This window comes from Mrakia frigida, assembly GCF_051309035.1.
Source record: "Mrakia frigida strain ATCC 22029 unplaced genomic scaffold BDY24scaffold_29, whole genome shotgun sequence".
Lineage (NCBI taxonomy): Eukaryota > Fungi > Basidiomycota > Tremellomycetes > Cystofilobasidiales > Mrakiaceae > Mrakia > Mrakia frigida.
In genome coordinates, this window is record NW_027481252.1 from 101,982 (window position 1) to 126,707 (window position 24,726).

The following is a 24,726-nucleotide window of genomic DNA, read 5'->3' on the forward strand; positions in this document are numbered from 1 at the left end:
GCTCCCAGACCGCGAAAAACAACGCCAGAGAGCTCCTAGACCTCCAGACGATGCAAAACTTACTTCGATGGACAATTCCAGGGCCAGCTTCGTCGTACTGATAGAGAGGATAGAGAGGAGAGGAAGAGGAGGGGGTCAGTGATCGGGGAAGGGAAAGGGAAGGAGGAGGGAAGGGGAAGGAGGGAGGGACGCGGGAGGAGTCCGCAGTCGAAGGGATCTTCCTCCCGCCTTCTCAACCTGACTCGTAGCCCCAAACTCACCTCCTGCTTGCTGATCCACATCTGCTGGAAGGTAGAGAGAGAAGCGAGAATCGATCCTCCGATCCAGACAGAGTACCTGAGCGAGAAAGAGAAAGGGAAGGTCGGGTCAGAAACGGTCGTTCTTCGATGGGGCCTCAAACTCGACAAAGATAAAATATAGGGAACTCACTTCCTCTCAGGGGGAGCAACGATCTTGACCTTCATCGACGAGGGAGCGAGGGAGGTGATCTCCTTCTGCATTCGGTCGGCTGCGAGGAGCAAAGGGAAGGGAGGAAGGTCGGGTCAGCTCTCGTCTGTTTCTCGAGCGACGACGAACTAGGTTTGAACTTACCGATACCAGAGTACATGGTAGTTCCACCGGAGAGAACGATGTTTCCGTAGAGATCCTTTCGGATATCGAGATCACACTTCATGATGGAGTTGCTATTGAGAAAGAAAAGGAGAAGAGGAAGCGTCAGCGAGAGCACGAGGTGAAGGGAAAGACGGAGAGATTGGAACGAACTAGGTGGTCTCGTGGATACCAGAGGCCTCAAGTCCGAGGAACGAGGGCTGGAAGAGAGCCTCAGGAGCTCGGAATCTGAAAAAGAAGGAAGAGAGGAGGGAAGAGAGGTCAGTAAAACGCCGTCGAAGCAACTCGAGCTCACGACGAGATGAAAGACGACTCACCGCTCGTTTCCGATGGTGATGACCTGACCGTCGGGAAGCTCGTAAGACTTCTCGAGCTGGGACGACTGAGCGGCGGTCTGCATCTCCTGCTCAAAGTCAAGAGCGACGTAGCAGAGCTTCTCCTTGATGTCTCGAACGATCTCCCTCTCGGCGGTGGTGGTGAAGGGGTATCCTCGCTCCATGAGGATCTTGATGAGGTAGTCGGTAAGATCCCTTCCGGCGAGATCCAATCGAGAGATGGCGTGAGGAAGAGCGAATCCCTCGTAGATAGGGACGGTGTGGGAGACTCCGTCCCCTGAGTCGAGGACAATTCCGGTGGTTCGTCCAGAAGCGTAGAGGGAGAGGACGGCCTGGATGGCGACGTAGAAGGCGGGGCAGTTGAAGGTCTCGAACATGATCTGGGTCATCTTCTCCCTGTTGGCCTTAGGGTTGAGGGGAGCCTCGGTGAGGAGGACGGGGTGCTCCTCGGGAGCGACTCGAAGCTCGTTGTAGAACGTGTGGTGCCAGATCTTCTCCATGTCGTCCCAGTTGGTGACGATTCCGTGCTCGATGGGGTACTTGAGGGTAAGGATACCTCGCTTGGACTGAGCCTCATCACTGGAAGAGGGCGAAGAAGGGGGAGAGAAGGAGGAAAGCGATGAGCTGGCTGGTTTCTTTCTCGAAAGGCAAGAACCGAGAAGGGGAGTGAGCGAAGAAGAACTGGGACTCACCCCACGTAGGAGTCCTTCTGTCCCATACCGACCATAACACCCTGGTGTCGAGGTCGTCCAACGATGGAACTATAGAAGGCAAGAGGAGGTAGGTCAGCGCTCGTTCCATCGGAAACCCGCAGCGACGAGAAGGGGTGCGATGGGACTCCTTCCTCAGCTTCCCTCGGTCCCTCTCGATCCCAGCTGAGGTGGCGACTCGACGAGAAGTCGGATGGGAAGCTGAGGTATCCACTCGAGCGTGTAGAAGATCGAAAAGAGCAGGAGAAGAGGTTGTACTGACGGGAAAACAGCCCTGGGTGCGTCGTCACCAGCGAATCCAGCCTTGCACATTCCGGATCCGTTATCGATAACCTGAGAGAGAAGAGAGTCATGAAAGTGGTCAGTACGTAGAGAGAAGGTGTAGGAGCAGGCACGAAAGAAAGAATTGGAGGTTTAGGCCGAAGGGGGAGGGTCCAAGCTCGCAAAAAAGATGGCTTGGAGGAGGAGGAGGAACAAGGAGGAGGGAGCGAAGGGGAGGACTCACGAGAGCAGCAACTTCGTCGTCCCTGAGCATCCGTACACAAGTTCATCGAGAGGAGTATCGAGAAGAGATGGCGAAGAGAAGAAGGAGGAGGTTGGAGAAGGTGAGGGAGAGGTGAGGCGAAGAGGAGGAGGAAGGAAAGGAAGGAAGGAGGAGAGATGGAACGGAGAGGTGCGTGGAAGAAGAGGCGAGCAAGGTCAGGACTCGATTCTTTCTCTATAGTAGTAAAGAGGAGGAGAAGAGCACGTACATGATTAAAGAGTTTTGAGGGGGTAAGAGGGAGGTAGGAGGGGAGGGGAGGGTGGAGGTTGGAGGTTAAGAGAGGGAGGAGGGGGAGCTTCAAAGTGACAAAAGGAATGGGAAAGGCGACCCCAGCTTCTCCATCTTTCTACCCTCTCCTCCTGCTCCTGCCCTTCTTCAGATCCTCCAACAGGATTGAACGAGGACGCAGTCGATCTTGACTACTACCTCATCGACAACGCACAATATCTACGAGCCAGCGAGCATGACTCTCCTCGAGCACTCTCTCCCGATTCCGACCTCGAGCGACAGACAGCCAAACGATCCAATCCCACCAGAAGTCGCTCGCTGCCTTCTTTCTTCAGTCTGCAGGTCACAAGTTCACTATGTAACAGATATCAGAAGGAAGGAAGTCCGAGTGATTCCGAAGTGGAAACTTTCACGGAAAGATCAAGAGGAGCGAGGTAAGACGCGTCCTCGCCCTCCGCTGGCGGCTGCCTTCTTTCGCTCTCTCCCTCTCATCTTTTCAAGCTGAGCTTTCGCATGGAATCTGGGCTAGATCTCGGTGACCTCAGACATCGGGGAGAAGATCCGAAAGCACTGCTTCGATTCGTCGTCGTAGCGAGAGGGAGAGAGGAAAGCGCTCGACGCTTGACGACCAGCCCTTTTGACTTTCTGCGGCTTTTCCGACACAGATCTCTCCCGAAGCCATATATTCCGATTCCTGTCGACACTCTGCACTCCTCTATGGAACACCAGTGGCGTTCCGATCCAAAATCCTGAAATACATCCCTCCAGTCGACACGTCGACGACGCTGCCTCCTCCTCCCTGGCGAGCTCGATTCAAGTCTCCTCCCCACCCACCATCTCCCCTTCCTCCCTTCCCCTTCCCAACCTTTCTTCTTTCTTTCAAACATGGCTCCCGAAGTGAGTCTACCTCCCTCTCAACTCCCTCAACGTAAAACTGACTTCGTTCCTTTCTTTCTACTCTCCAGGCAGTAATGCTCCTGTTCGTTTCCCTTCCTTCGAGCTCCTTCTCCTTCTTCTCCGTCTCGCTGACCTCTCTCCTCTTCCTTTTCTCTTCTACAGCATCGACTCGTCAGAGTACATGCGAAATGGAGATTTCACCCCTACTCGTACGTTCTCGTCCAAATCTGCTTCTTCCCTCTTGTAGCAGGTCGAGAGAACGACCTTCGAGCTGACCGAGCGATGGCTCCTTCCTCCTCTCTTCCTACAGGGTTCGAAGCTCAATCGGACGCCGTCTCAGTCATCTTCGGAGCCAAGATCGGAGCCAACCCAGAGAACACTGTCGGAGTTATGACCATGGGTGGAGCAGGAGGCAAAGGGTGAGCTCAAGAGACGGTCGACGAGATGAGAGGTGAGGTGGAAGGAAGGGTCGAAGCTGACCGCCTTCCCTTTCCTTCTTCCTTCGTCCCTTTCTTCGTAGGCCTGAGGTGCTCGTTACACCGACAGCAGATCTCGGGAAGGTTCTTTCGGCTATGCACAAGGCTCACATCGGTGGAGAGTCGGATATCAACACTGGGATTCAGGTCGCTCAGGTTCGTTGACCTTTCCCCTTCCTCATTCCCTCCCTCCTCCCTCGTCTCCGTTTGCTCGATACCTTCACTACTGCTGGCATCTTGTCTTCGATCCGATACTGACCATCTCGATATCATCTCCACTCTCGGACCTTTCCTCCATCCAGCTCGCCCTCAAACATCGACAGAACAAAACCCAACGTCAGCGAATCATCATCCTCCTCGGCTCTCCTCTCTCCCTCTCCACAGACGAGAAGGCTCTGATCCGACTCGGAAAGAAGCTCAAGAAGAACAACGTCGCGGTCGACGTCGTGTACTTTGCTGGAGGAGCCGACGATGGAGCTGAGGAGATCGTGGTTGACGAGGGAGGAGCTGTGGGAGGAGACGAGGGAGTTCTGGGGAGGTTCGTGGAGAGCGTTGAGAGTGGGGACAACAGGTGAGTAGTGTGTTCTCAGTTCAGTCGACATGGTGTTGCTACAAGATACGTGGTCAGGTCGCTCGATCGAAGCTCACCTTCCTCCTTGCCTTCCTTGTGTGCGTGGCTCAGCCACATCATCTCCATCCCTCCCGGTCCTCATCTTCTTTCCGACATCATCGCCTCCTCTTCCATTCTCGCCGGTGAGGGTGGCTACTCTGGAGGTATGGGAGGAGACGACGCAGGAGAGGGTTCAGGTGCTGGAGGAGGAGGAGGAGGAGGAGGAGGAGGGTTCGAGTTCGGTGTCGACCCAGAGATGGATCCCGAGCTGGCTCAGGTCAGTCCAATTCTTCCTCCAGACGCTACACAACTCCCATTTCGAAAACTTACCGTTTCACTCGATCTGTTCCTAGGTCCTCCGAATGTCTATGGAAGAGGAAACCGCTCGTCAAGCAGCAGCCGCGTCCGCTTCCTCGTCCTCCGCCAACCCTTCCGAACCTCTCGCCTCCGTCCCCGAATCAGAATCCTCCTCCTCCGTCCCCAACCCTCTCCTCGCCCCTTCCGCTCCTCTGCCCAACTCGGATCTTCCTCCACCTATCGTTCCCACCATCAGCGCAGGAGGAAACAACCCTACCGAGCCTGACGAGGACGCTGAGCTCGCTGCTGCTCTGGCTCTCTCGTCGGGAGACGTGGAGATGGGAGAGGAGGACGAGGAGGACGAGGATGAGGAGGAGGCGATGAGGAAGGCTATCGAGATGAGTATGGCTGAGCAGAGGGAGGAAGAAGAGAAGAAGGAGGAGGGGGGGAAGTAAAGAGGTTGAGCTTTCGAGTTTCGCAGGAGGGAGGTGAGGTGAGGTGAGGGAGGAAACGATGCATGATTGCTGCTCTTTTTTTTGCACTATCTCTCGTTCTCTTGCAAGTTCTAAGTGAGTGAGAGTCTTGACTACCTCGAGCAAACTTTCACATAGTCGAAAGAAGTCGGATTTTCTCTCGGAAGGGGGCCGCGAACCGTCATCCTGCCTGCCATTGACTCGGCTGAGCTCTGCCCTTTCCTTCCCTGCCTCCCAACCCTCACCCTCTCTTTCCACATCAATCCACACTTTTCACAAAACATGTCAGCCGGTGCGTTCCTCCTGTCTTCTCACCCAAGACCAGCGCTTTTAGCGAAGAAGCTGACGTTTTGGTGTGGTTTTGCTCCAGCAGTCGAACAAGTCATCTCGAACGTTGAGCAGGAGGGAGAGAGAGAGCTCGCCGTCATGGTCAAGGAGGATTTCGATACTACCGACTCCAACGCTCGATACCTTGGTGAGTGTCGCTTTCGTACAGAAGAAGGAGGGAGGAGGGAGGGAGGGAGGGAGGGAGAGCTTCTGGCCCAAAGGAGGGGAGGGGAAGATAGCGAGCTCGTAAATGCTCCTTCCCTCGAGCTCTCCTTCTCCCCACGTCCCACTTTCGAAGCTCTACTGACCTCTAGCCTCGTCTTTACAGCTTACGGAAACCGACTTCGAACTGCTCTTCGTGCTTCAAGTCGTTACGTCGCGTAGGTAGCTCTTTCTCTCTCTCTCTCTTCTTCGGTTCCTCACTGAGGCTGATCGTTGCTTGATTGCTTTCTTGCATGCAGCTACACTTCGGATATCGGAGAGTCTTTTAGGCCTGTGGTCCCTCCTTGGGTGGTTACGGCTGGTGTGAGTCCAAAATTCCTTCAGCTTGAAGTAGAGGAGAGGGGAGGCACAAGGGAGGAGAAGGAGGAGAGCTCAAGCTCACCTTTGGATGAGTCGGTTTGGATTTTGGACAGTACGGAGTCTCGTGGGCCTATTTGATCGGAGATGTTTCGTGAGTTGAATTCTCTCCCTTCGTTGCGTATAAACTCAACTGATGTTCGCTTTGCGCGGTGTTCAAAAAAGCTACGAGACCTACAAGGGTGAGCTCGCGTTTTCCTCCTCCCTTTCTTTTGTTGACGCGAGCTCGACGAGCTGACTTTCGTTTGGTGGTGGTCGGGGATTGTAGCTAAGCAGCAGGGACCTACCCCACTGGAAGCGGCCAACTTTTCGGAGGCTACTCGATTGTCCATGTGTGAGTCCTGGGTCGTTGCGAGGGAAAGGAGAGAAGGGTGAAGGCCGAGTCGAGTCGACTTCGAGCTGACCTTTTTCCTTCCTTTGTTGTGATGGTCAGATGCGACAAAACGAGCTATCTTCCAGGCTGCTGCTTCGTGAGTTCATTTTAATCACGTTGGTCTCGATCACGAACTGATCGTTCCTCTTTCTCTCTCTCGAACAAAACAGGATGGCTCTCCCTGCCCTCAGTTTGTTCTCTTTCGTTTAGAACCACCCCAAAGACCCTCGCTGACATCTCAACGCTCTTCTCGATCGTTCCTCTGCACCCATAGCCATCCACTCGGCGGTGAAGTACAGTGCCAAAGCCTTCGTCAACCAGAAAAATCCCCGGATTCGAGCTTGGGGACCGTCAGCCATCGGTTCGTTCTCCTCGTCGTCCTGTTTCCTACTTTGCATCTCCATCTCGAGTGAGCTGACTCTTTCATCTCATCGTCTTCAACGCACAGGTCTCGCCATCGTTCCTGCTCTTCCCTACATCTTCGATCACCGTACGTCTCTTCCTCTCTCGACCTCGTTTTTTCTCGACGCGCCACTCCATCGCCTCGACTGACCTTTTCCCTCCGTCCCGCCTCTTCCTCCTTCGTCCCTCCTCCCCCTCTCCCCTTCCTTCTTTCTTAATTACAGCCGTCGAATACGCCACCGACGTCGCCTTCGACAAGCTCGAACACGCTCTTCAAACCGTCGCGTCGCTCCCTCCGTCGCCAGGGGAGAAGACCCCGCTCGAGCCTGAGCTGAAGGGACCGTTCGGAGTCAAGAAGGAGCTTTGAGCCAACTGCTGGAGTGTAATCGTTTGGTTCTTTGCTTTGGGGCTTCCGTACGTAGACTAGGGATTCGATGGATCGGTTTCCTTCGATTTCGTTCTTGTCCTGAAAGAGCTCAGACTCGCCAGAAACTTTCATGGCTGGGCTGGATAGGAGAGTGGTAGGGAAGGGGTGGATGGTGGGGGAGGAGGTAGAGAGGGTGGGGAGGGAGGCCGTCGTCGTTCGTTCGTCCGTCCGTTTGTTGTTCTCGCTCCTTTGGGTTTTCTCTTCTTCACTCTCTTCGTTGACATCATCAGTAGAGTTTCATCATCTACATATTCGTTAACGACCCTCTCTCTCTCTCTCTCTCTCGTACACGTTCTCTTTGGCTTCTCTCTCTCTCTCTCTCTCCCTCTCGCCACCCCCGGTATCTACTCTCTCGTCTCGCTCTTGTTCTGATCTCGCACGCCCTCAAAACTTCTCCTCTCTCGTCGTCGCGAACAGTTGCTCTCTCCCGTTCCCTTCCCGCTCTCTCCCTTCCCGCTCTTCTCTTTCTCTTCCCTCTCCACCCCCCAAAACCTCCAACCCCCCACGCCCACCGAGACCAAACCAAACCAAAAAAGGAGAGTCTTGAAAGATGAATCATGATGGATCATGCAAAGCGAAAGCAAAAACAACCTGAAATCTACCGAACGAACGAACCCTCTCCTTTTCCCCCTCCCCTCCTCCCCGAAACGAAACCAATTAAACCGAGGGAAAGCACAACGAGACGACCGACCCCCCTCTCTAGACCTGCATGAGGTTGATCCTGGCTGCGAGCTCGACTTGGGATCGGACCAAGCTGGAGAGGTACGAGACCATGAGGGTGTCCTGGGGAAGATGGGGGGAACGAGAGGAGGGAGAGGAGGGAGGGAGGGCAAGGTCAGGTTGAGTTTGGGACGTCGCTGGTTGGAACCAGGCGTTCGAGCTTTCTCTCGAGAGAGAGAGAGACAACCATCTACTCCTCCGCAAGCAGCTCAACCGAGATCCAGCGTTCCCCTCAACCTCGGACTCGAACGAAACGAAACGAAAACGAAAAAGACGACTCGTCGTCGTTTAAACTGACCTGCAACTGTCCCTCGACGCCCTTCTTCCACTCGGCTCCGTTCCCAGCCTCTCCACTCCGTCCAACGACATCCATCAACTCCCTTCCAACCTTCGCGTCTCCTTCCTTCTCTCCCGAAACGACCGAGTCGACGTAGGCTCGAACGAGCGCGAGGTCCTTTCGGGTCTGAGCGAGGGCGAGCTCGAGGGAGGCGAGAGGGGTGGGAGGGGTGGAGTGGAGGAGGGAAGGAGGGTTGGAAGGGAGCGAGAGAGGGAGGGGGAGGAACGTGCAGAATTCGTTGGGGAGGATGCCGATGGGAGAGCTGATGGGAGGAGAGGAGAGGAGAGAGGAGGGAGGTCAGCGGGCTGGGAGGGTTCGAGATTGGAATCGTAGGTGCGGCGACGCGTTGCAGATCTGTGCCGGAGTCCAGATAACAGAGTATCCGAGGACTTCCTCTGTTCTCGCAACGAGGGTCGTAACGAGATGCGAAAGGACGGGACGGGGGAAGGGAAGGGAGGGAGGAAGCTGAAAGACTCACGAAACGAAAGCCTTGATGGAACCCTCTGAAGCGGGAGCGGTCACATCGACGGTGAGGTGAACCGCAGGGTAAGGAGCGGTCTCTCCAGAGAAGAAGTTTTGGATGAGGGCAGAGAAGACGTCGGGTGTGGGAGTGGTAGCGTACCTGGAGAGAAGAAGAGGGAACGCGTAAAAAGAAGGGAGGAGGTCAGCTTGAGAGTTTCCGTTCACAACGGGGAAACGGCAAGGCGATCTGAAACGGATTTCGAGATAGGATGGGGGAGGAGGGATGTGCAGGGAGGGAATGGCGAGAAGCGGAGGTTCGTACGAGATGGGTAGAGCTCGAAGAAGGAGGAAGGAGAGGGAACGGTTCAATCGAAGAGCTCGTTCGGTTCGAGAATTCCGAGACGAGGGTCGAAGATCTCGTCCTTCCCGAGCTCCCAGAGCCTTGAAGACACTGCCCAGCTCCTCAGCAGCTCCTATAGAAAGAGCCTCCGAGCTGTGTAGGCCAAGCGTTCTAGTAGAATGGGAGCGACGACTCATCGAAGCAAGCTCGCAAACTCGTTCTCTCCTTCCTTCCCTGCCCTTTCACACCTCTCTTTCACCTCTCCTCCCTCCAAGGAATCACCAGAGTGCTCGTTACTCACCATCCAACCAAACCCTCCTTATCTCCTCCGACCTTCCTGAACGCCTCGAGCAGATCCTTGTGCTCCTTCTCGGCGAAATAGACTCGAGTCTCGTCGTGAGGAACGGCGTAGGCGTTGGTAACGACGACCTCTCCAGCGTCCGTTCGTCGTCCGATCAGAGCTCCAATCACTCGAGGTTGGGAAGGAATAGGTCGTCGAGTGTGGTGGTTGAGGATGGAGAGGAGAGGGAGAGCCTGCAGGGTGAGAAGCGTAGGGGATCGACTGGGAAGGAGAGCGAAAGATTCAGCTCGACGAGAGGGAGGAGAAGGGCTCGAGAGCTCAGAGAAGAAGGAGTTTGAGGATGTAGAGATGGGGGCTTACGTTGTTCCTGAGACGGGGAGGGACACGTGAATGGAAGACATCTTTGGAGAAAAGGGAGCAAAGAAGGAGTTGGGAGGGGAAAGAACAAGGGAGCTGGCGAAAATGGATGGCTTTGGGACTTTGGGACTTTTCAACAGCTCTCCTCCTCCTTCTTTCTTTCTTTCTTACCTCTCACCTTCACCTCCTTCCTTTCTTCTTTCAACTTCAACCATGGGACTCCTTCTACCTCTCCTCTCTCGGTCTCTCGTTCGGAGATCGTTGACGGCGTCTACGATGTACGCTCCTACTCGATCCTTCACTTCGACGCTCCTCCTCTCTCAAGCGATCAAACGACCTTCAACTTCGACTCCTCCTCCCTCCATGACCACCCCTCCTCCTCCCATCCCTCCCTCCCCGGAATCTAAACCCGAATCGGTCACTCTCGATCCGGAATTCCTCTCCACTCCCGCTCCTCCTCCTCCTCTCGCTCCCTCCTCTCCAACAGAAGCAGGTGTCGAAGGAGCTGAAGCCCTCCCAACTCCCTCCTCGTTCGACATCCCTCCCAACCCTTCCCCAGCAACCAAAGTCAACCTCACCTCCCTCGATCTCGATATGACAGCCCTCCCTCCTCCTACCAACCCAGATGGATCATCCGATCTCAAACAAGATCCGATGGTCAAACCACCTCCAAACTTGTTCGGACAGCGCTGGTTCCAGATCGCAGCCCCCATCTGGGTCGTGCTCGCCGCTCTCACGATCGCAATGGGAGATACAGATGAGGAGGAGAGGCAGAAGCTCGGGTTGAAGGTTAGTAGAATGCTCGAATTTGCATGTATGGAGGGAGAGGAGGCAAAGGGAGGAGAAGGAGGAGGAGGAGAAAGGAGAAGGAGCTGGAAGGAAGGAAGGAAGCTCACCACTTTCCTTCGACACCTCGTCATTCCTCCGTTTCTTTCGTCCGTCCCTACATTTTCACTGACTCACACCCCTCCATACTCTCGACGCTCAACAGCCAGAAGATCCCGAACCCTCCGCTTTCACCCGATTCAAGTTCAGGACGTCCAGACTCTTCAGCGTTCGTTCCTTCGTCTCTCAACCTTTCCCTCTTCCCTCTCCTCCTTTTTCAACGCTGACCCTCCCCCCCTCCCCCTCGTTTCGGTTCCGATCGCATGCACGCAGTGGGCCAAATCCGAAATCACCGAACCCATCTGGACCGAGCTTCTCCCTGGAAAGATCCCTCCCGAGCGACCTTACACCCTCCTCGTCGATCTCGAGGGCATCCTGACCTGCTCCAAGTGGGATAGCGCCCATGGTTGGAGGACGGCCAAGAGACCTGGAGCGGATTACTTCATTGCGTGAGTTGGGGTCGTGCTTTTGTTTTGGGGAAGAGGATGAGCAAGGGAGGGAGCAAAAAAGGGAGAGGAAAGACGCGTGTAGCTCGAACTGAACTGACCTCGTTCTCGTTTTTTTTTGGGGTTTGGGGGTGATTGCAGCTATCTCTCCCAGTTCTACGAGATCGTACTCTTTACTACTCAGCCTGCTATGGTCAGTTCCAACCACTCTCTTCCTCTCACTCTCCAACCGAACCCAACTCGTCCTCTTTCCCTCTTCCTCTCGCCCTCTCTCCTCTCTCTCAAACTTTCCCTACTCACTCCCTCCCTTCCCCGTTTCCTTCCCTTCCACGCAGAACGCCGCTCCCATCGCCGAGAAGCTCGATCCTTACGCCGCCTACATGCCCTACCGACTCTACCGAGACGCGACCCGGTTCGAACCTCTCGCCACCGCCGAGCACGGTCCCAACGCGGTCATCAAGGATCTCGCCTACCTCAACCGACCCCTCGAGACGGTCATCATGCTCGATACGGACAAGACCCATGCGTGCAAGCAGAAGGGGAACGCGTTGATCCTGCCCAAGTGGAACGGGGAGGAGAACGACGGAGGATTGGTTGCGTTGATTCCGTTCTTGGAGTGTGAGTGTCCAGCTTTCTTTGTTCTCTTTTATGCCTACTTTTTGAAGGGTGTGGTACGGTGCTACTCGTCGACGCTGTGAAGCAGCTGAGAGGGTAGCGGCTCCCAGCCCAAAGAGCGATCTTGAACCCAACCTCGAATTGACGCGTTCTCTTCTTTTCTTCTTCTCTCTTCCCTCGTTCTTTCTTCGCAGCCATCGGTATCTACCAACCCAAAGACGTCCGACCCGTCCTCCTCGCCTACGAAGACAAGGACGTCGCCGCCGAATACGCCAAGGTCGAAACCGCTCGTCGAGACATCGAGTACCGCAACTGGGCTCAAACCGCTGCTGGTCGACGAGCTCTGTCTTCCTACCACCCTCCCGCTCCCACCTCCTCCCTTCCTTCCACCTCCACCAACCCCACCACCCCTAAATCCTCCTCCTCCTCCTCCTGGTCCTCCTCCCTAACAGGTCTCTTCTCCCCTCCCTCCAACCCTTCCAACCCCTCCTCCTCTTCGACCGCTTCAACGAAACCCGGTCCCCCTCCGTCCTACCTCGATCAGAAGCGAGCTCAGGCGCAGATGATGTACGGCGAGGAGCAGAAGTACTGGGCTCAGAACAAGGACGAGATCGAGAGGTTGCAGGCCGAGGATCGGGAGAGGCAGATGGAGGAGTTTGGGAAGAGTCCGTTGGGGAGTGTGGTCAATGCGCCGAGCAATGCGGTCGGGTGGGTGAAAGGGTGGATGCCTTTTGGGAGAGCTGGAGCGGGTGCGGGTGGGGAGGAGGGGGGGAAGGAGGGAGGGGAGAAGGTTGTAGAGGTGAAGTGAGTGTTGCGAGAGAGTGAGTAGACTTTGGAGTGTCGTAGCAGAATCGATGCACGTTTCTTTGCTTTTTTCGATGTTGTCTGTTTGGAGAGAGAGATGGCGGGGAGAGAGGAGGTGAACAACAAAAGACCGAGAGGGGGGAAAGAAAGAGATCGGCTGCGAACGAGACGCGTCGACCTTCGACCGCCGTCTCGAGCTCTCGATTCGACGACGACGACGACTCACGATCCTAAAGTCAGTCATGGATTCTCAGATTGCAAAACTTGGTCTCTCTTGAATTGTCCTCTCTCCCAATTTTTCACTTGGGACGGGAACGGCGGTCTGTAGGATCCTTTTGTTTCTCTCGCAGAACTAGCAGCAAGCAAGCGAGCAAGCAAGCCGAACCGAGACACCTCGTTCTCCTCTTCTCGACAAACGCTTTCCGAACGCACTCGACGTCGAGGGGACAGAAGCAGAATTCATCAAGTCTAATAATTAGAGGAAGGTAAAGGGTAACGCAAACGATATATGGGGTGGAGGGGAACACTGACGAAGAGAGGGATATGCAAAAAAAGGACGCGTCGAAGACGAAACCGAGACGAAGGGAATTCAGAGAACAGAACGAGAGGGGGATGAAGCGTCCGAGGCAAAGGAATACGTGTGTGGATGGTCGATAAGGATAGATGCTGGGTGTACGAGAAAGGAAAGGAAAAAGAAGAGTATAGACAGTCAAGAACGAGAAAACGGCCGGGAACGAAACGAGAATGTAGCGACGAAGGGGACGTTTCGAGATCAACCTCCTCCGGGCCACCTAATCTTCAACCCCTCCATCCACCTCATGTACAGCATATCAGCGATGGGACTTCGATCCTTCTCCTTCGTCTCTCCTGCTCCCGCTCCTGCATCTCCAGCACCGACAGAAGTCTCCTCCTCGTGCTCGGTGACGACGAGTTTGCCTTCCTCGTTCCGATGAGCCGTGCGACGGATGAGCGTGAAAGGGGAAGGAGAGATGGAGTTGATGTGTTGGCGGAGGGGTTCGTTTCTGCAACGAGGAAGGGAGAAGTAGCGTCAGCGTGCGAGAGAAAGAAGGGAAGAAGAGAGAAAGGGGAGGACGAACTCGTGAATCCCAGCAAGCAGATCGGCGATCACGCTGTAGGCAAGCTCAGGATCGGAAGTCTTGAGAGTATGGAACCCTTTGGAGATCATCTCGAGAGCTTCGAGAGAGTGAGCGGACATATCCTCGTGGATGGACTGAAAGAACGGAAAAGAAACGAAACGACGCGTCAGTTTCTCGTCTTCCCTTCTTCCTCTTCCTTCACTCTCCTCTTCCCTCTCCTTCACTCCTCCCTTCCTCACTTCCTTCCCTCAAGACTGAACAACGCTAGACTCACCCTCTGAACAACAGGCAACACCACCTCATCGACCAAATCCCTCCCCGCCTGACCCTTCCTCGAAACTCCCGTTCCCACTCCGTCTTCCTTCGAAGTCTGGTTCCTCAACTTGTTCCTCAACTTCGATCCGGCACCTCCTCCTCCTCCAGAGGAAGTCGTTGAAGCAGTGGGCGAAACGGGGGATTCAGGTCGTTCTCGAATCGATCCTACGAATTCGACCGAGGCGCGTTGGGATCCGGCGGTGTCGATTCGGCGGACTGGTCGGACGGTTGACATTCTGTGGAGGTGACGAGACGATGATGGAAAGGTAGAAGAGGAGAAGAAAGAAAGAAGTGGAAAAGGTGGAAGGAAGAACGGGAGTCAGGAGGTGGGAGCGAAAGAGAAGGGAGACGAGAAGGGAAAGGCGAAGCGAAGTGGGAAGACTCACCCATTCCCCAAATCGCCCTCCGTAACGACAGTCCCGTTGATGTCATGTCGTTTCGCATACGATGACCTCTTCATGCTCCCTGATCCAGAAGGAGAGAATCCAGGGACGGGAGGAGTGGGGGGGGTGTTGGGTTCCGAGAGGGACATGTCGGTTCGAGATCCATGAGGGGAGGAAGCGAGCAGGGCTGGGACGTCGATGTTCTTGGGCTGTGAGACCGACAGAACCAAAGATACACAACAGCGCGTCAGACTAAGTCGAGCGAAACCAAAGAAGGAGAAAACCGACGAGACGACAGAAAGAAAGAGACGCGTCTCCAAAACTCACCACTCCTCGAACCGTCGACCCTTGCACACTCTCCTCCGACCCACTCTGACTCTCCGTCGTATCCCCTCTCACCTTCCCACCTCCTCTCTTCTCCACACCACTCCCATACTCCGCTCCTTCCTCATCCTCCCCTCCACCCTCCCAGTCCTCTTCCTCCTCTCCCTCCTCCGCAAACCCAATCGTTCCGTCCCTCCCAACTCGCAACGTCCCTCCTCCCGGCCCTCCGCCTCCAGCAATCGTTCCGAAGCTCCAATCGCTTCGCATCGAGTCTGCTCCTCCTCCGACGACGGTAGGAGGTCCACGAGGCTGAGGGGAGGATCGGATGGGAGAACGAACGCGATGCTCTTGGTACCGTTCGACGAGTTCGATGAGGGTGGTGGTTCGACGAGCGGTTTTGATGAAACGGTGTTGGAGGAGATCTTTGGCTGAGGGACGCTGTGGGATCGAAGGATTCAAGCGAAAACGGCAGACCATCAGCAAGAGCGAGTCGGGACGAGGAGGAGAGGAAAGGACGACGGACAGCAGACGTGTTCTTGGTGAGGCAAAGCGAGACGAAGTCCTTGAAGGCTGGCGAGAAGTTTCCTTCGAGAACGGGTGGGTTGGCTTTGGGGATGAGGAAGAGGACTCGCATGGCTGTCGAAGGAAAGAGACGGAGGACGAGTCAGGAAAACGAACCAACTCGACCAAAAGAGTGGAAGACGGCGACGAACGATGATACTCCGAGAGAGGGGGCTCTCCCTTGGCCATCTCGATAGCGGTGATTCCGAGGGACCAGATGTCAGCCTTCGAATCGTAGCCGGATTGACGGATCCTGTTGAAAGAGGCGAAGGAAGAGGAACGACGCGTCAGAATCGAACAAGGGGGTTGAAACGCAAGGACGACGGGAACTCACACTTCCGGAGCCATCCTGGAATCGAAGAAAAACAGCAGGGAGTCAGAAACAGCTCGGCGAAGAGGTAAAGGGAAGAAGAGAGCAAGAAAGACTCACCAAAACGGCGTCCCAACGAAAGTGTGTCTCCTCGACTTGTTGTTGCTCAACTGAGCAGCGACTCCGAAATCAGCTACGACAAGACCACAAGTAAATCAGCCTTAGTTATCCGGACGTTTTGAATAAACAGCTCAACTTACCAAGCTTGACCCGTCCTCCAGCGCTCAGCAGCACATTCGCAGCCTTGATGTCTCGATGAATCTTGCCCTCCGAGTGCAGATACTCGAGTCCGAACAGAAGCTCTCGACAGACGATGGCGATGTGGGCTTCGGAGAAGACTCCTGGTTTGAGCTGCAGGCGGCGGAAAAACACAAAAGATCTCAGCTTGAGTCGAAGGAAGGACGAGAGAGAGGGTGAGAGGAGAACGCGTTCGTTCGAACTCACCAAATCGAGACACGATCCACCAGCGAGGTACTCCATTACGATCCATAGCTTGTATCCTCGAACGAAGGAGTCGTAGTACCTCGTAATGCTGCAAAATTCGAAGGAAAAGAGGAATCGTTAGGAGCTGAAGCGGAGGGGGTTCGAGTCGAGGAGGATGTCGAGAGGGGTCGGGTCCGATCGAGAAGAGAACTGGGACGAACTAGGGAGAGTCGCATTGAGCGAGATGAGCGATTTCCTGTTGGATCTCGGTGATGTCGTCGTCTGAGTCTTCGAGGTCTGTAACGACGAGGAGAGACAGGAGTCAGGAAAGGGAGAGGGAGGGAGGAGGAGGAGAACGAGAGCGAGAGAGAGAGGACGAACCGATCTGCTTGATGGCTACGATTTGAGAGGTTCGTTTGTCGATACTGGGGTGCAGGAAGGAAAGAGGGGAGTCAGATATCTGGCGGAAGATCTGAGACTGAGATGGAAAAGAGTGGTGCGAGAGCCGAAGCAAGAAGCAAGAAGAACCGGGGACGACAGAGGAGAAGGGTCGTTCGAGCTCAACGTTCCCTCCCTTCCTTCCCTTCCCACCTTACAAACCGCCGACAAGAGAAAGGAGAGGGGTGTGAGGAAAGACGAGTTTGAGAGCGTTCCAGACTCTGCGCTCGTCTGACCAAAGAAGGAGAGGCGTCATGCCTCCTTCTTTGACGAGTCCGAGCTCACACACCTCGAGCGACTCGTTCGTTCGCTCGAGGGCCAGAGCTCATGCAAGACGGAGAGTCGTCCTCCCGGCGAGGAGAAGAGGAAGTATAGACCTCTCCCACGAGCTGACGACTATCGACCTAGTCGTTCCTCGGAAGGAGAAGGACGAGACCCTCTCTCTGTCGACCTTCCTCGCCTTCCGTCCCACTCCCTCTCCTCACTCGTCTCGAGCTCACTTCCATCATCCCAATGAACCCTCCCGAGCTCAACCGCTCTCTCTCAGAGTCCCTGGCTTATCGTCCCTGCTCGTTCTCTCGTCCGACTCATCCGCTCCAACCTCCTCCGTTCTTCCCAACCCCTCTGTTCTCCTTTGAACTCACGCCTTGTAAACAGTCCCAAAGCTCCCCGTCCCGAGCTTCTCCCCTAGTGTATACGAGCTGGAAGGATCCGAGGAAGGTGTAGAAGAGGAAGAAGAAGAAGCCATGGCTCCTTAGGTGGAGGGCGAGGAGGTCGGAAGAGAGGAAGAGAGGAAGGGAGGAGGTGAGTGAAGTTGAGAGTTGAGGTCGGGAGGGGTGGAAGGTAATAAGAGGGCTGAGTTTCGTTTGAAGGATCTAGAGAGGTGAATAGAAGAAGTACGGCGTGAAGGTGAAGGGTGAAAGCGAGCCGGCAGAGAGTAGAATTTGAAGAGGGGGCTCGTTGAAAGCGAGGAAGGTGGGGAGGGAGGAGGGATGTGGTTAGGGGTGAAGAAGGGAGGGGAGGAGGGACGTCAGCGAGAGGGGAAGCTCCGGTTTGCTTTTTTTCGCCAGCGTTTTTCTTTAGAGAGCAGCTGAGTTGAAACGGAACTGAGTCGAGCTGAATAATACATGTTGGGCTTCGAGCTAGAGCGACGGACATGCAAACACGAGTGTGAAACGCCCTCAGCCTCGAAGGAGGTGAAGCTGAAGTCAATCGCGTCCGCTCTTTCCTGCCTCCTCTCCTTCTTCCTCCTTCACATTTTTCTTTCGGATTTTTGGCATCGACTCTCACATCAGGCTCTCTTCTAAATTCCAGAGAATCAAAACAACAACATACAACTCTTCTCTTTGCTTTTATTTCGTCCAAACCGCGGGGTAAGGCTGAGGCCGAACGAAGAATTCCAGTCTGTCCTCCCAACTCCCATCCTCCCCTCCCCTCCCCTTTCCTCTACTACAACTCTACCGAAATGGGAAAATCCGACAAGAAGACCAAGGTCGCCGCTGCCGCCGCTCCTGTTGCCGCCGCTGCTGCTCCTGCTAAGAAGGAGAAGAAGGAGAAGAAGGCCGTACGTTGAACTTCGCTCGACGTTCCTTCCCTCGTTTGTTTCGTTGCCCTTCGAGCTTCAAAGCTGACCTTGATTTTGTTGTTTGGGTCTTCGATGTGTGTAGAAGAAGGCTCCTACCCCACCCCCTGTCGAGTCCTCGTCTGAGGAGGAGGAGGAGAGCTCAGAGGAGGAGGAGGAGAGCAAGACTGCTCAGGTCAAGGTTGCTGCTTCGACCAAGAAGGCTGCTGAGGAGGTGAGCTTTTTTCTCCCTTCTTCCATCCTGATCGAGAGCCTCTGCTGACTGCTCTACTGTCTTATCTTCGCTGTGTAGTCCTCTGACGATGAGAGCTCCGAGGAGGAGACTCTCGTCGCTGCTGCTGCCGCTGAGGAGGTGAGCTTTCCTCCTTCGTTCCTTGCTTCTACACCTCTCTTGAGCTGAGCTGATTTATCCTTGTGTTATCTCCACCAGTCTTCCGACGAGGAGGAGTCTTCTGATGAAGAAGAAACCCCTGCTGCCGCTGCTCCTTCCAGTTCGTTCATTGATTCTTTCAGCCCTCCTCGTCTTCCCGCCCTCCCTCCCTCCCGCTCCCGCTCTTTCGACCTCAGCCTCACTCTATCCCATCTACTGACCTATATCTACTCTTTCCTCTCCTCCTACAGCCAAGCGAAAGGCCTCCCCTGACGCTGCCGCCGCTCCCGCTCCCAAGAAGACCAAACCTCTCAAGACCGCTACCGAGCTCACCTCCAACCCTCCTTCGAAGACCCTCTGGATCGGAAACCTTTCGTGGGGTGTAGATCAACCTTTCCTGGCTGGAGAGTTCGAGCAGTTCGGAGAGATCATCGGTACCAGGATCCAGATGGATCGAGAGACTGGAAAGTCGAGGGGAATCGGATACGTGAGTTCGCCCTTTTTTCGAGCTCAATAGAGCTCTGGAGGCTGACTTGAACTGCTTTGGATATGTAGGTTGAGTTCGCTACCGATGAGAGTGCTCAGAAGGCTTTCGCTGAGGGACAGAAGGGAATGGTTGTCGATGGAAGGGAGATTCGAGTCGATTGGGCTACTCAGGTTCGTTTCGTCTTCCGTTCCTTCGTTTGTGCATCTCGTAGCTGACTTAGCTCCTAATCCGGTGTGTATAGCGAGAGCCTAACGCCGAGGGACGAGCTAAGGCTTTCGGAGACAAGAGGAACCCTCCTGCTCCCACTCTCTGGGTCGGTGAGTCGCGCCTCCTTCTTCTCCCTCTCCTTCTCTCGCTCTTCCAATCAACCCTCCTTTTCTTCACCTCGCTGACATCCCCTCATCTCACTTCTCGCTCACCTAGGTAACCTCTCCTTCGACCTCACCGAGGACGCCATCTGGGAGGCCTTCTCCGAGCACGGACAGGTCTCCAACGTCCGAATGCCTCTGGATCGAGACACCGGAGCCGTCAAGGGATTCGCCTACGTCGAGTTCGCTTCGACCGACTCGGCTTCCAAGGCTCTTGACGCCCTGAACGGAAAGGACGTTGGTGGAAGGAACTGCAGGATTGGTGAGCAGTCGGCTCCATCTCTCGCTCTCGCTTCAAAAAAAATAAACCGACGCGTCTCGAACGAAACTGACCTGTTGTTCGTCCTCGTTTCGTTTTGGTTCGGTGTAGACTTTGCTCCTCCCCGTTCGGAGGGTGGAGGAGACCGAGGAGGTCGAGGAGGAGGACGAGGTGGCTTCTCGGATCGAGGCGGACGAGGTGGGGGACGAGGAGGGTTCTCTGATCGTGGTGGACGAGGAGGAGGATTCGGAGGAAGGGGTGGAAGGGGATCTGATCGAGGATTCGGAGATCGAGGAGGTCGAGGGGGAGGAAGGGGACGAGGGTGAGTTTCAATTTTCAGGTCGGGTTCGAAGGGAAGAGAAAGGAGAGACGGAAAGACTGACTTTGTGTTTTTGTTCGTTTCGTTTTTGCGTTGCAGAAACCCCGCTAGGACTGGAGGTATCTCTGAGTTCGCTGGAACTAAGAAGAGCTTCGAGTAGGACGTTTGGGCTTTCATATCTTCATGGGGCTGCTACTTGAGAGTTTTCCAAGGAAGGAGTTTCCAAAGGGAAAGCAGGTTGGGGACGAGAACGCGTCGCTTCCCATCTTCCTTTCGTCGACAAGCTCCCGAACGGTCTCTCTGGCCCTTAGGGCTTCAGGCCTGAAGTTCATAAAAGAAGTGGTAACAAATCACCTTGTGCTTCCTGAGTCTCACTCAGCAAAGCTCTCGGTTGGGGAAGTCAAAGCCGCGTCGCGACGGCCTCGAAGCGACCGTGTGAGAGCGCCTTCCTCGCTCGCCCTTGCAATTTTGACAGAACTTCTTTGAGCTCCTTTCATCGTGTCAATCAAGCTTTGGGGCTCGTCCTCTTCACCAACACCGACCCCTGACAAAATTTTCAGAGGGTCAGGAACTGCGGTCCTGAAGTCGAGTCGAGAGGGTTTTCGATGAGCTCAAACTCCTTCCCCCTCCTCCCAACCCTCACCCTCCCCTCCCCCCCTCTTTCCCCCCCAAATGCCCAGGATTAGGAAGCGTGAGTACTTTGTACCTCTACAACAAGTCAAACCTTCGAGAAGGATCTTCTGTAGAAGCTCCAGAAGCTAACGCTTTTGCTGCTTTTGGAATTTCGGATGACCTTCAGAGACCTCGAACCGAGGAACCACCCACCAGCGGTCCAAGATCGGACAGAAGGCTGCCGAGACTAGGAAGAAGACTAGAAGAGCTACTAAGAAGGATGTTACTTGGAAGTCCAGTGAGTTTGGTTCTACTGCTTGACTCGTGGGAGCTACAAAAGAGGGAGGGAAGGAGGGCTGGGAGGTTTGAGGTCGGACGTGGACGAGAACGAGGTCGTTGAGCTCTTGAAGACTAGCTTCGGCTCTGGAACTTGAGCTCAGGACTTCTAGGAGGAATGGTGAAGATCCGGGTAGTTGATGTTTACTCAAGAGGAGCTGCTAGAGCGTTTGGTGTTGAGCTTTCAACGGCTGGGTCCTCCTCTCCGCCTCTGCGAAGGCCTTCGTTTCGCGTCCGATTGAGCAGAGCTGACTCTCTATCTCCTTCTTGTTTCCTCCAGAGAAGACCAAGGACATCGGAATCCCCAACTCCTTCCCTTACAAGGCTGAGGTTCTCGCCGAGATTGCTGCTCAGCGACAACTCGTACGTCCTCTCCCTCTCTCTCTCGAGCTCGTGAGCTCGACAGCAGCTTTCTCTTTTCTTTCTGACCATTTTCGGTTTACTTTCTCTCCCTTACAGAACGAGGAGGAGAAGATTCGAATGAAGGAGGAGCGACGAGCTTCGTACAAGGCCGCCAACATCCCTGAGCCTGTCCTTCAGGAGGACGAGGAGGACGATCCTCTCGGAGTCAACACCCTCGCTGGAACTCGAGTCAAGTCCAAGGCCAGCATGAAGGCCCCTGCCGCCGACGACGACGAGAACTCTGATGCCGAGATGGAGGTTGAGGAGGAGGAGGACGACGAGGAGGTCTCGGGAGCTCCCTTGCTCTTCGACTCTGAGCTTCCCACTCTTCAGGCTGCTTTGGAGAAGGCCGACGTTCTCCTCGAGGTTGTCGACGCTAGGGATCCTTTGGGATTCAGGAGTCCTTGGTTGGAGGAGTTGTTCGTTGGAGAGGACGAGGAGGGAAAGAAGGGAAAGGTCGTTATCGTCTTGACCAAGATCGGTTCGTTCGCGTCTCCTCTTTTCGTTTCGTCCCTCAACTCTCGAGCGAAGACTGATCTTGATCAACCATCTTTCTTTTCCCACAGATCTCGTTCCTCGAGAGTCTCTCCAGCAGTGGCTTCTCTTCCTCCGACCTCGTTTCATTACCATCCTCTTCAAGTCCCGTCTTCCCCCTACCCACAACCTCGGACCCACCCCCAAGACGATCAAGAACGCCCCCAAGTTCCCTCTTCCTCTCAGTGCTGCCAAGAAGGCCGAGGAGGAGGACAGGAGGATGAGGTTGAGCCACGCTGAGGCTTGCGGACGAGAGGAGCTCCTCGAGGTTTTGGAGCAGTGGGCCGGAGAGAAGAAGGCTGCTGGAGATGAGGACGAGTTTGTTGTCGTCGTCGCTGGACTGCCAAATGTACGTTCTCTCTCATCGAGTTATCTCGAACCTCGAACTTTCGTTGAATCGAAGGCGAAGGCTGAAGACTGACTCGACGCGTCCTTTCCCCTTTCTTTCCTCAGGTCGGAAAGTCGTCCGTTCTCAACACCCTTCTCCAGTCGACCCACTTCCCCATCGCTGTCTACCCTCCCACTTCCCTTCAGTCCAAAGTCACCACCACCACCCCTGCCGGAACCGTCTACACCTCTCCTTCGTCCTCGACCACGATCAAGTTCGTCGACACCCCTGGATGGATCTTCGCCGACGTCTTCCCCGGAGACGATGACGAGGAAGAGGAGGACGAGGAGGACGAGGAGAAGGAGGAGACTGAGGAGGAGGCTGAGATGTGGGACGTTATCGAGGGAAACAGGGTCAGGGATTTGCTGAGGAGGAACTTGGGTCGAGTTGACAGGATCAAGGAGCCGATACCTCTCGGTTCGTCCCGTTCTCTCTTCTTTCCTTTCACCTTTCAAACGCGACGAATGCTTACCCTTTTTTCCTGCTCTCTTACTTCCTCCTCAGCCGAGTACATCATCGCTCACGCCTCGACTTCCGACCTCATGCTCCTCTACTCCACTCCCGCCTTCCTTGCCACTTCCCCCGCCTCTTTCCTCACCTCCCTCGCCCGAGTCCAAGGTCGTCTGAAGAAGCACGGAGTCCCCGATCTCGACGCTGCCGCCCGAATCGTCCTCCGAGACTGGTCGCTCTCCCAATTCCCCTACTACACCCTTCCCGCCAAAGGAGCCACCCTTTCTCCTCGCGTCCCCGCCGAGGTCGAGACTCTCAGTCTCTTCGCCGGAGCCAAGGAGGAGAAGATTCTCGCTCGAGTCAGGACCCGAAGGGAGATGATCACCGAGAAGGGTGGACGAGGAGTTGTGAAGATGAAGGTCGACGAGGTCTTCGAGGGATTGGGAGACAAGAGGGAGGTCGTTCTCGACGATGAGCTGAGACAGGAGGGAGAGGATGATTCCGAGGGATCTGAGGATGGTGAGGATTGGGAGGACGATGAGGACGAGGAGGACGAGGATATGGAGATCGAGGGAGAGGAGGTCTTTGCTGAGGATGATGGAGAGGAGCCGATCGACAGCGAGGTCGAGGTGAGTTCTTTCGCTCTTCGTTTTGCCCATTCCTTTCCTCGAGCTGTTTCTCGATGACTCTCGAAAAGCTTGAACTGATCCGTGTCTCTCGCTTTCACTTCGTTCTCACTCCCTCAGGACGACGACGCCCCAGAAGATGCCACCCTCCCTTCCATGCTCGACCTTATCACCGCCGCCGCTTCCTCCTCCAAATCCTCCAAGAAGCGATCCGCTCCTCCTCCTCCCGCTTCCACCTCCCGTCCATCCAAAAAGACTGCCGTCGCTTCCTCCTCGAAATCCACCCCCGTCGCCGCCGCTCCCTCCCCAGCAGCCGTCGCGTCGGCCAAGAAGGTCGTCTTCGCTTCCCAACCCAAGGGCAAGACTCCTCGAGGAAACGGAGTCGTCGATGAGGAGACTCCTCCCGTCTCGATCCTCAAGACCAAGGCCACTCCCGCTTCGTCTTCGTCCAAGAAGGGAGGAAAGAAGACAGCCGTCGTCCCCGTCGCCGCTCCTCTCCCTCCCGCTCTCAGCCCCGCCATCGGAGCCGACGCCGTCGAGTTGAAGAAGTCTGGAGGAGAGGGAAGGAAGGAGAAGAAGAAGGTTGAGACCAAGGAGAAGAAAGAGAAGAAGGAGAAGCACGGCAAGATCGCCGCTGCTGCTCCCGTCGCTGCTTCCGCTCCCGCTGTCGTCGAGAAGGCGAAGAAGGTCGAGAAGACGAGCTCGAAGGCTTCGGATCGAGCCAAGAGTGATAAGGGGGAGGTGGGATACGATTTCAACGCGCACTTCTTCTAGATTGTCTTTGCTTTTTGTTCCGTGGGATCTTGATGCTGGCTAGATAAATCGACGCGTGAAGAAAGGCCTTTCGTCTCACGACATCTTCTCTCCTGTTTACTCAGGCTGCATCTTTCTCTTCCAAAGTGCGCCTGCTGCTTCAAATGATTGATCGTCAGAAGGTAAAGTCGTACAATATGGAAGACTCTCGGGAGAAGGAAGAAGGTTGGACGTTGAGGAAGGGTTTGGGAGCCCAGATGTTTCGTTCTCCGAGACCAGCGAAAGGAAGATCTCCAGGATCTCGTTCGTTTCCTCGAGTCGGAGAAACAAAGTTCGTTTTCATTCTCGCTCGTGATCGTCTTGGATATGGGACGAAAGGAGATCGAAGCGACACGAGAACCGGAGCGAGTCAAGAACACGAGTACGTCCGCGCGGTTTCTTTTCGTTCCTGCATCACTAGCACTAGAAAGAACGTGTTTTTCAAAGTCGTCAAAAAGATCAAAACAAGGCAAAGAGAAGGAAACGAGTCGGAAAGAAGAGTGGAGAGGAGGGGTTCACTCAGAGAGAGAGGAACGTACAGAAAAGGAACGAAAACGGAGTCGAGACGAGAAGAGAGAACCAGACCAACTAGCTACGAGGACGAGAGAATCGAACAGAAAGAGTCGTCAGAACAGAAAGAAAAAAAGACAAACCGTAACTAGAAAACGAGCACGCAAACACAAGAGGAAAAACCGAACGACGCGTCCTCACATCCTCTCGTCCTGAACCACCGCCC

At 55.0% G+C, this 24,726-nt stretch overlaps 10 protein-coding genes across 10 annotated transcripts in view; 6 read left to right on the forward strand and 4 right to left on the reverse strand.

Moving 5' to 3' along the window:
- The window catches only part of BDY24DRAFT_407698 (actin), a gene marked incomplete at both ends in the record, with an annotated part of 3,657 nt that extends 1,468 nt beyond the window's left edge, over positions 1 to 2,189 (reverse strand). Inside the window, 9 exons of the mRNA XM_076642772.1 lie at positions 64 to 97; positions 261 to 336; positions 430 to 508; positions 592 to 683; positions 763 to 837; positions 927 to 1,523; positions 1,637 to 1,705; positions 1,917 to 1,987; positions 2,160 to 2,189. Coding sequence (XP_076494073.1) covers positions 64 to 97; positions 261 to 336; positions 430 to 508; positions 592 to 683; positions 763 to 837; positions 927 to 1,523; positions 1,637 to 1,705; positions 1,917 to 1,987; positions 2,160 to 2,189 — 1,123 coding nt within the window. The remainder of the gene's footprint in view (positions 1 to 63; positions 98 to 260; positions 337 to 429; positions 509 to 591; positions 684 to 762; positions 838 to 926; positions 1,524 to 1,636; positions 1,706 to 1,916; positions 1,988 to 2,159) is intronic.
- A 1,358-nt stretch (positions 2,190 to 3,547) lies between these two features.
- BDY24DRAFT_150134 (uncharacterized protein) lies at positions 3,548 to 4,427 on the forward strand. Its single transcript, XM_076636125.1, has one exon. The coding sequence runs from the start codon at positions 3,768 to 3,770 to the stop codon at positions 4,278 to 4,280; it is 513 nt and encodes a 170-aa protein (XP_076494074.1). The 5' UTR covers positions 3,548 to 3,767; the 3' UTR covers positions 4,281 to 4,427.
- Positions 4,428 to 5,346: 919 nt separating this feature from the next.
- BDY24DRAFT_398022 (mitochondrial fission process 1 family protein) lies at positions 5,347 to 7,415 on the forward strand. The gene is made up of 12 exons (XM_076641631.1): positions 5,347 to 5,471; positions 5,550 to 5,654; positions 5,835 to 5,886; positions 5,968 to 6,031; positions 6,142 to 6,179; positions 6,251 to 6,267; positions 6,354 to 6,419; positions 6,519 to 6,555; positions 6,629 to 6,648; positions 6,733 to 6,819; positions 6,907 to 6,948; positions 7,085 to 7,415. The coding sequence occupies exons 1-12, from the start codon at positions 5,462 to 5,464 to the stop codon at positions 7,225 to 7,227; spliced, it is 681 nt and encodes a 226-aa protein (XP_076494075.1). The 5' UTR covers positions 5,347 to 5,461; the 3' UTR covers positions 7,228 to 7,415.
- A 571-nt stretch (positions 7,416 to 7,986) lies between these two features.
- On the reverse strand, positions 7,987 to 9,848 carry BDY24DRAFT_417514 (uncharacterized protein; the record flags this gene model as incomplete). The annotated part of the gene is made up of 5 exons (XM_076643724.1): positions 7,987 to 8,070; positions 8,306 to 8,606; positions 8,823 to 8,966; positions 9,448 to 9,708; positions 9,808 to 9,848. The coding sequence occupies 5 exons, from the start codon at positions 9,846 to 9,848 to the stop codon at positions 7,987 to 7,989; spliced, it is 831 nt and encodes a 276-aa protein (XP_076494076.1).
- A 1,129-nt stretch (positions 9,849 to 10,977) lies between these two features.
- On the forward strand, positions 10,978 to 12,408 carry TIM50 (protein translocase subunit TIM50; the record flags this gene model as incomplete). The annotated part of the gene is made up of 5 exons (XM_076637122.1): positions 10,978 to 11,138; positions 11,277 to 11,328; positions 11,471 to 11,753; positions 11,945 to 12,082; positions 12,203 to 12,408. Coding segments are annotated over 5 exons (840 nt in total), but the record flags the coding sequence as incomplete, so codon positions are not given.
- Positions 12,409 to 13,104: 696 nt separating this feature from the next.
- Positions 13,105 to 14,861, reverse strand: BDY24DRAFT_150289 (uncharacterized protein). The gene is made up of 4 exons (XM_076636126.1): positions 14,353 to 14,861; positions 13,926 to 14,202; positions 13,652 to 13,785; positions 13,105 to 13,576 (listed from the first exon to the last, which is right to left on the reverse strand). The coding sequence occupies exons 1-4, from the start codon at positions 14,496 to 14,498 to the stop codon at positions 13,327 to 13,329; spliced, it is 807 nt and encodes a 268-aa protein (XP_076494078.1). The 5' UTR covers positions 14,499 to 14,861; the 3' UTR covers positions 13,105 to 13,326.
- On the reverse strand, positions 14,762 to 17,464 carry BDY24DRAFT_398040 (STE20 family serine/threonine-protein kinase). The gene is made up of 9 exons (XM_076641632.1): positions 17,110 to 17,464; positions 16,409 to 16,452; positions 16,249 to 16,324; positions 16,049 to 16,136; positions 15,805 to 15,955; positions 15,665 to 15,737; positions 15,569 to 15,583; positions 15,387 to 15,487; positions 14,762 to 15,309 (listed from the first exon to the last, which is right to left on the reverse strand). Exons 1-9 carry the CDS (start codon positions 17,211 to 17,213, stop codon positions 14,798 to 14,800), a joined length of 1,164 nt encoding a protein of 387 aa, XP_076494079.1. The 5' UTR covers positions 17,214 to 17,464; the 3' UTR covers positions 14,762 to 14,797.
- A 466-nt stretch (positions 17,465 to 17,930) lies between these two features.
- Positions 17,931 to 20,010, forward strand: BDY24DRAFT_417517 (RNA-binding protein; the record flags this gene model as incomplete). Its single annotated transcript, XM_076643725.1, has 10 exons — positions 17,931 to 18,029; positions 18,133 to 18,261; positions 18,340 to 18,399; positions 18,478 to 18,538; positions 18,669 to 18,904; positions 18,973 to 19,074; positions 19,146 to 19,221; positions 19,328 to 19,534; positions 19,643 to 19,853; positions 19,950 to 20,010. 10 exons carry the CDS (start codon positions 17,931 to 17,933, stop codon positions 20,008 to 20,010), a joined length of 1,242 nt encoding a protein of 413 aa, XP_076494080.1.
- Positions 20,011 to 20,450: 440 nt separating this feature from the next.
- BDY24DRAFT_398045 (uncharacterized protein) lies at positions 20,451 to 23,339 on the forward strand. The gene is made up of 7 exons (XM_076641633.1): positions 20,451 to 20,541; positions 20,650 to 20,760; positions 21,079 to 21,161; positions 21,258 to 21,681; positions 21,767 to 22,083; positions 22,188 to 22,539; positions 22,627 to 23,339. The coding sequence occupies exons 1-7, from the start codon at positions 20,523 to 20,525 to the stop codon at positions 23,256 to 23,258; spliced, it is 1,938 nt and encodes a 645-aa protein (XP_076494081.1). The 5' UTR covers positions 20,451 to 20,522; the 3' UTR covers positions 23,259 to 23,339.
- Positions 23,340 to 24,121: 782 nt separating this feature from the next.
- On the forward strand, positions 24,122 to 24,723 carry BDY24DRAFT_398049 (uncharacterized protein). The gene has a single exon (XM_076641634.1). The coding sequence runs from the start codon at positions 24,149 to 24,151 to the stop codon at positions 24,650 to 24,652; it is 504 nt and encodes a 167-aa protein (XP_076494082.1). The 5' UTR covers positions 24,122 to 24,148; the 3' UTR covers positions 24,653 to 24,723.
- The last annotated feature ends 3 nt before the right edge of the window (positions 24,724 to 24,726 follow it).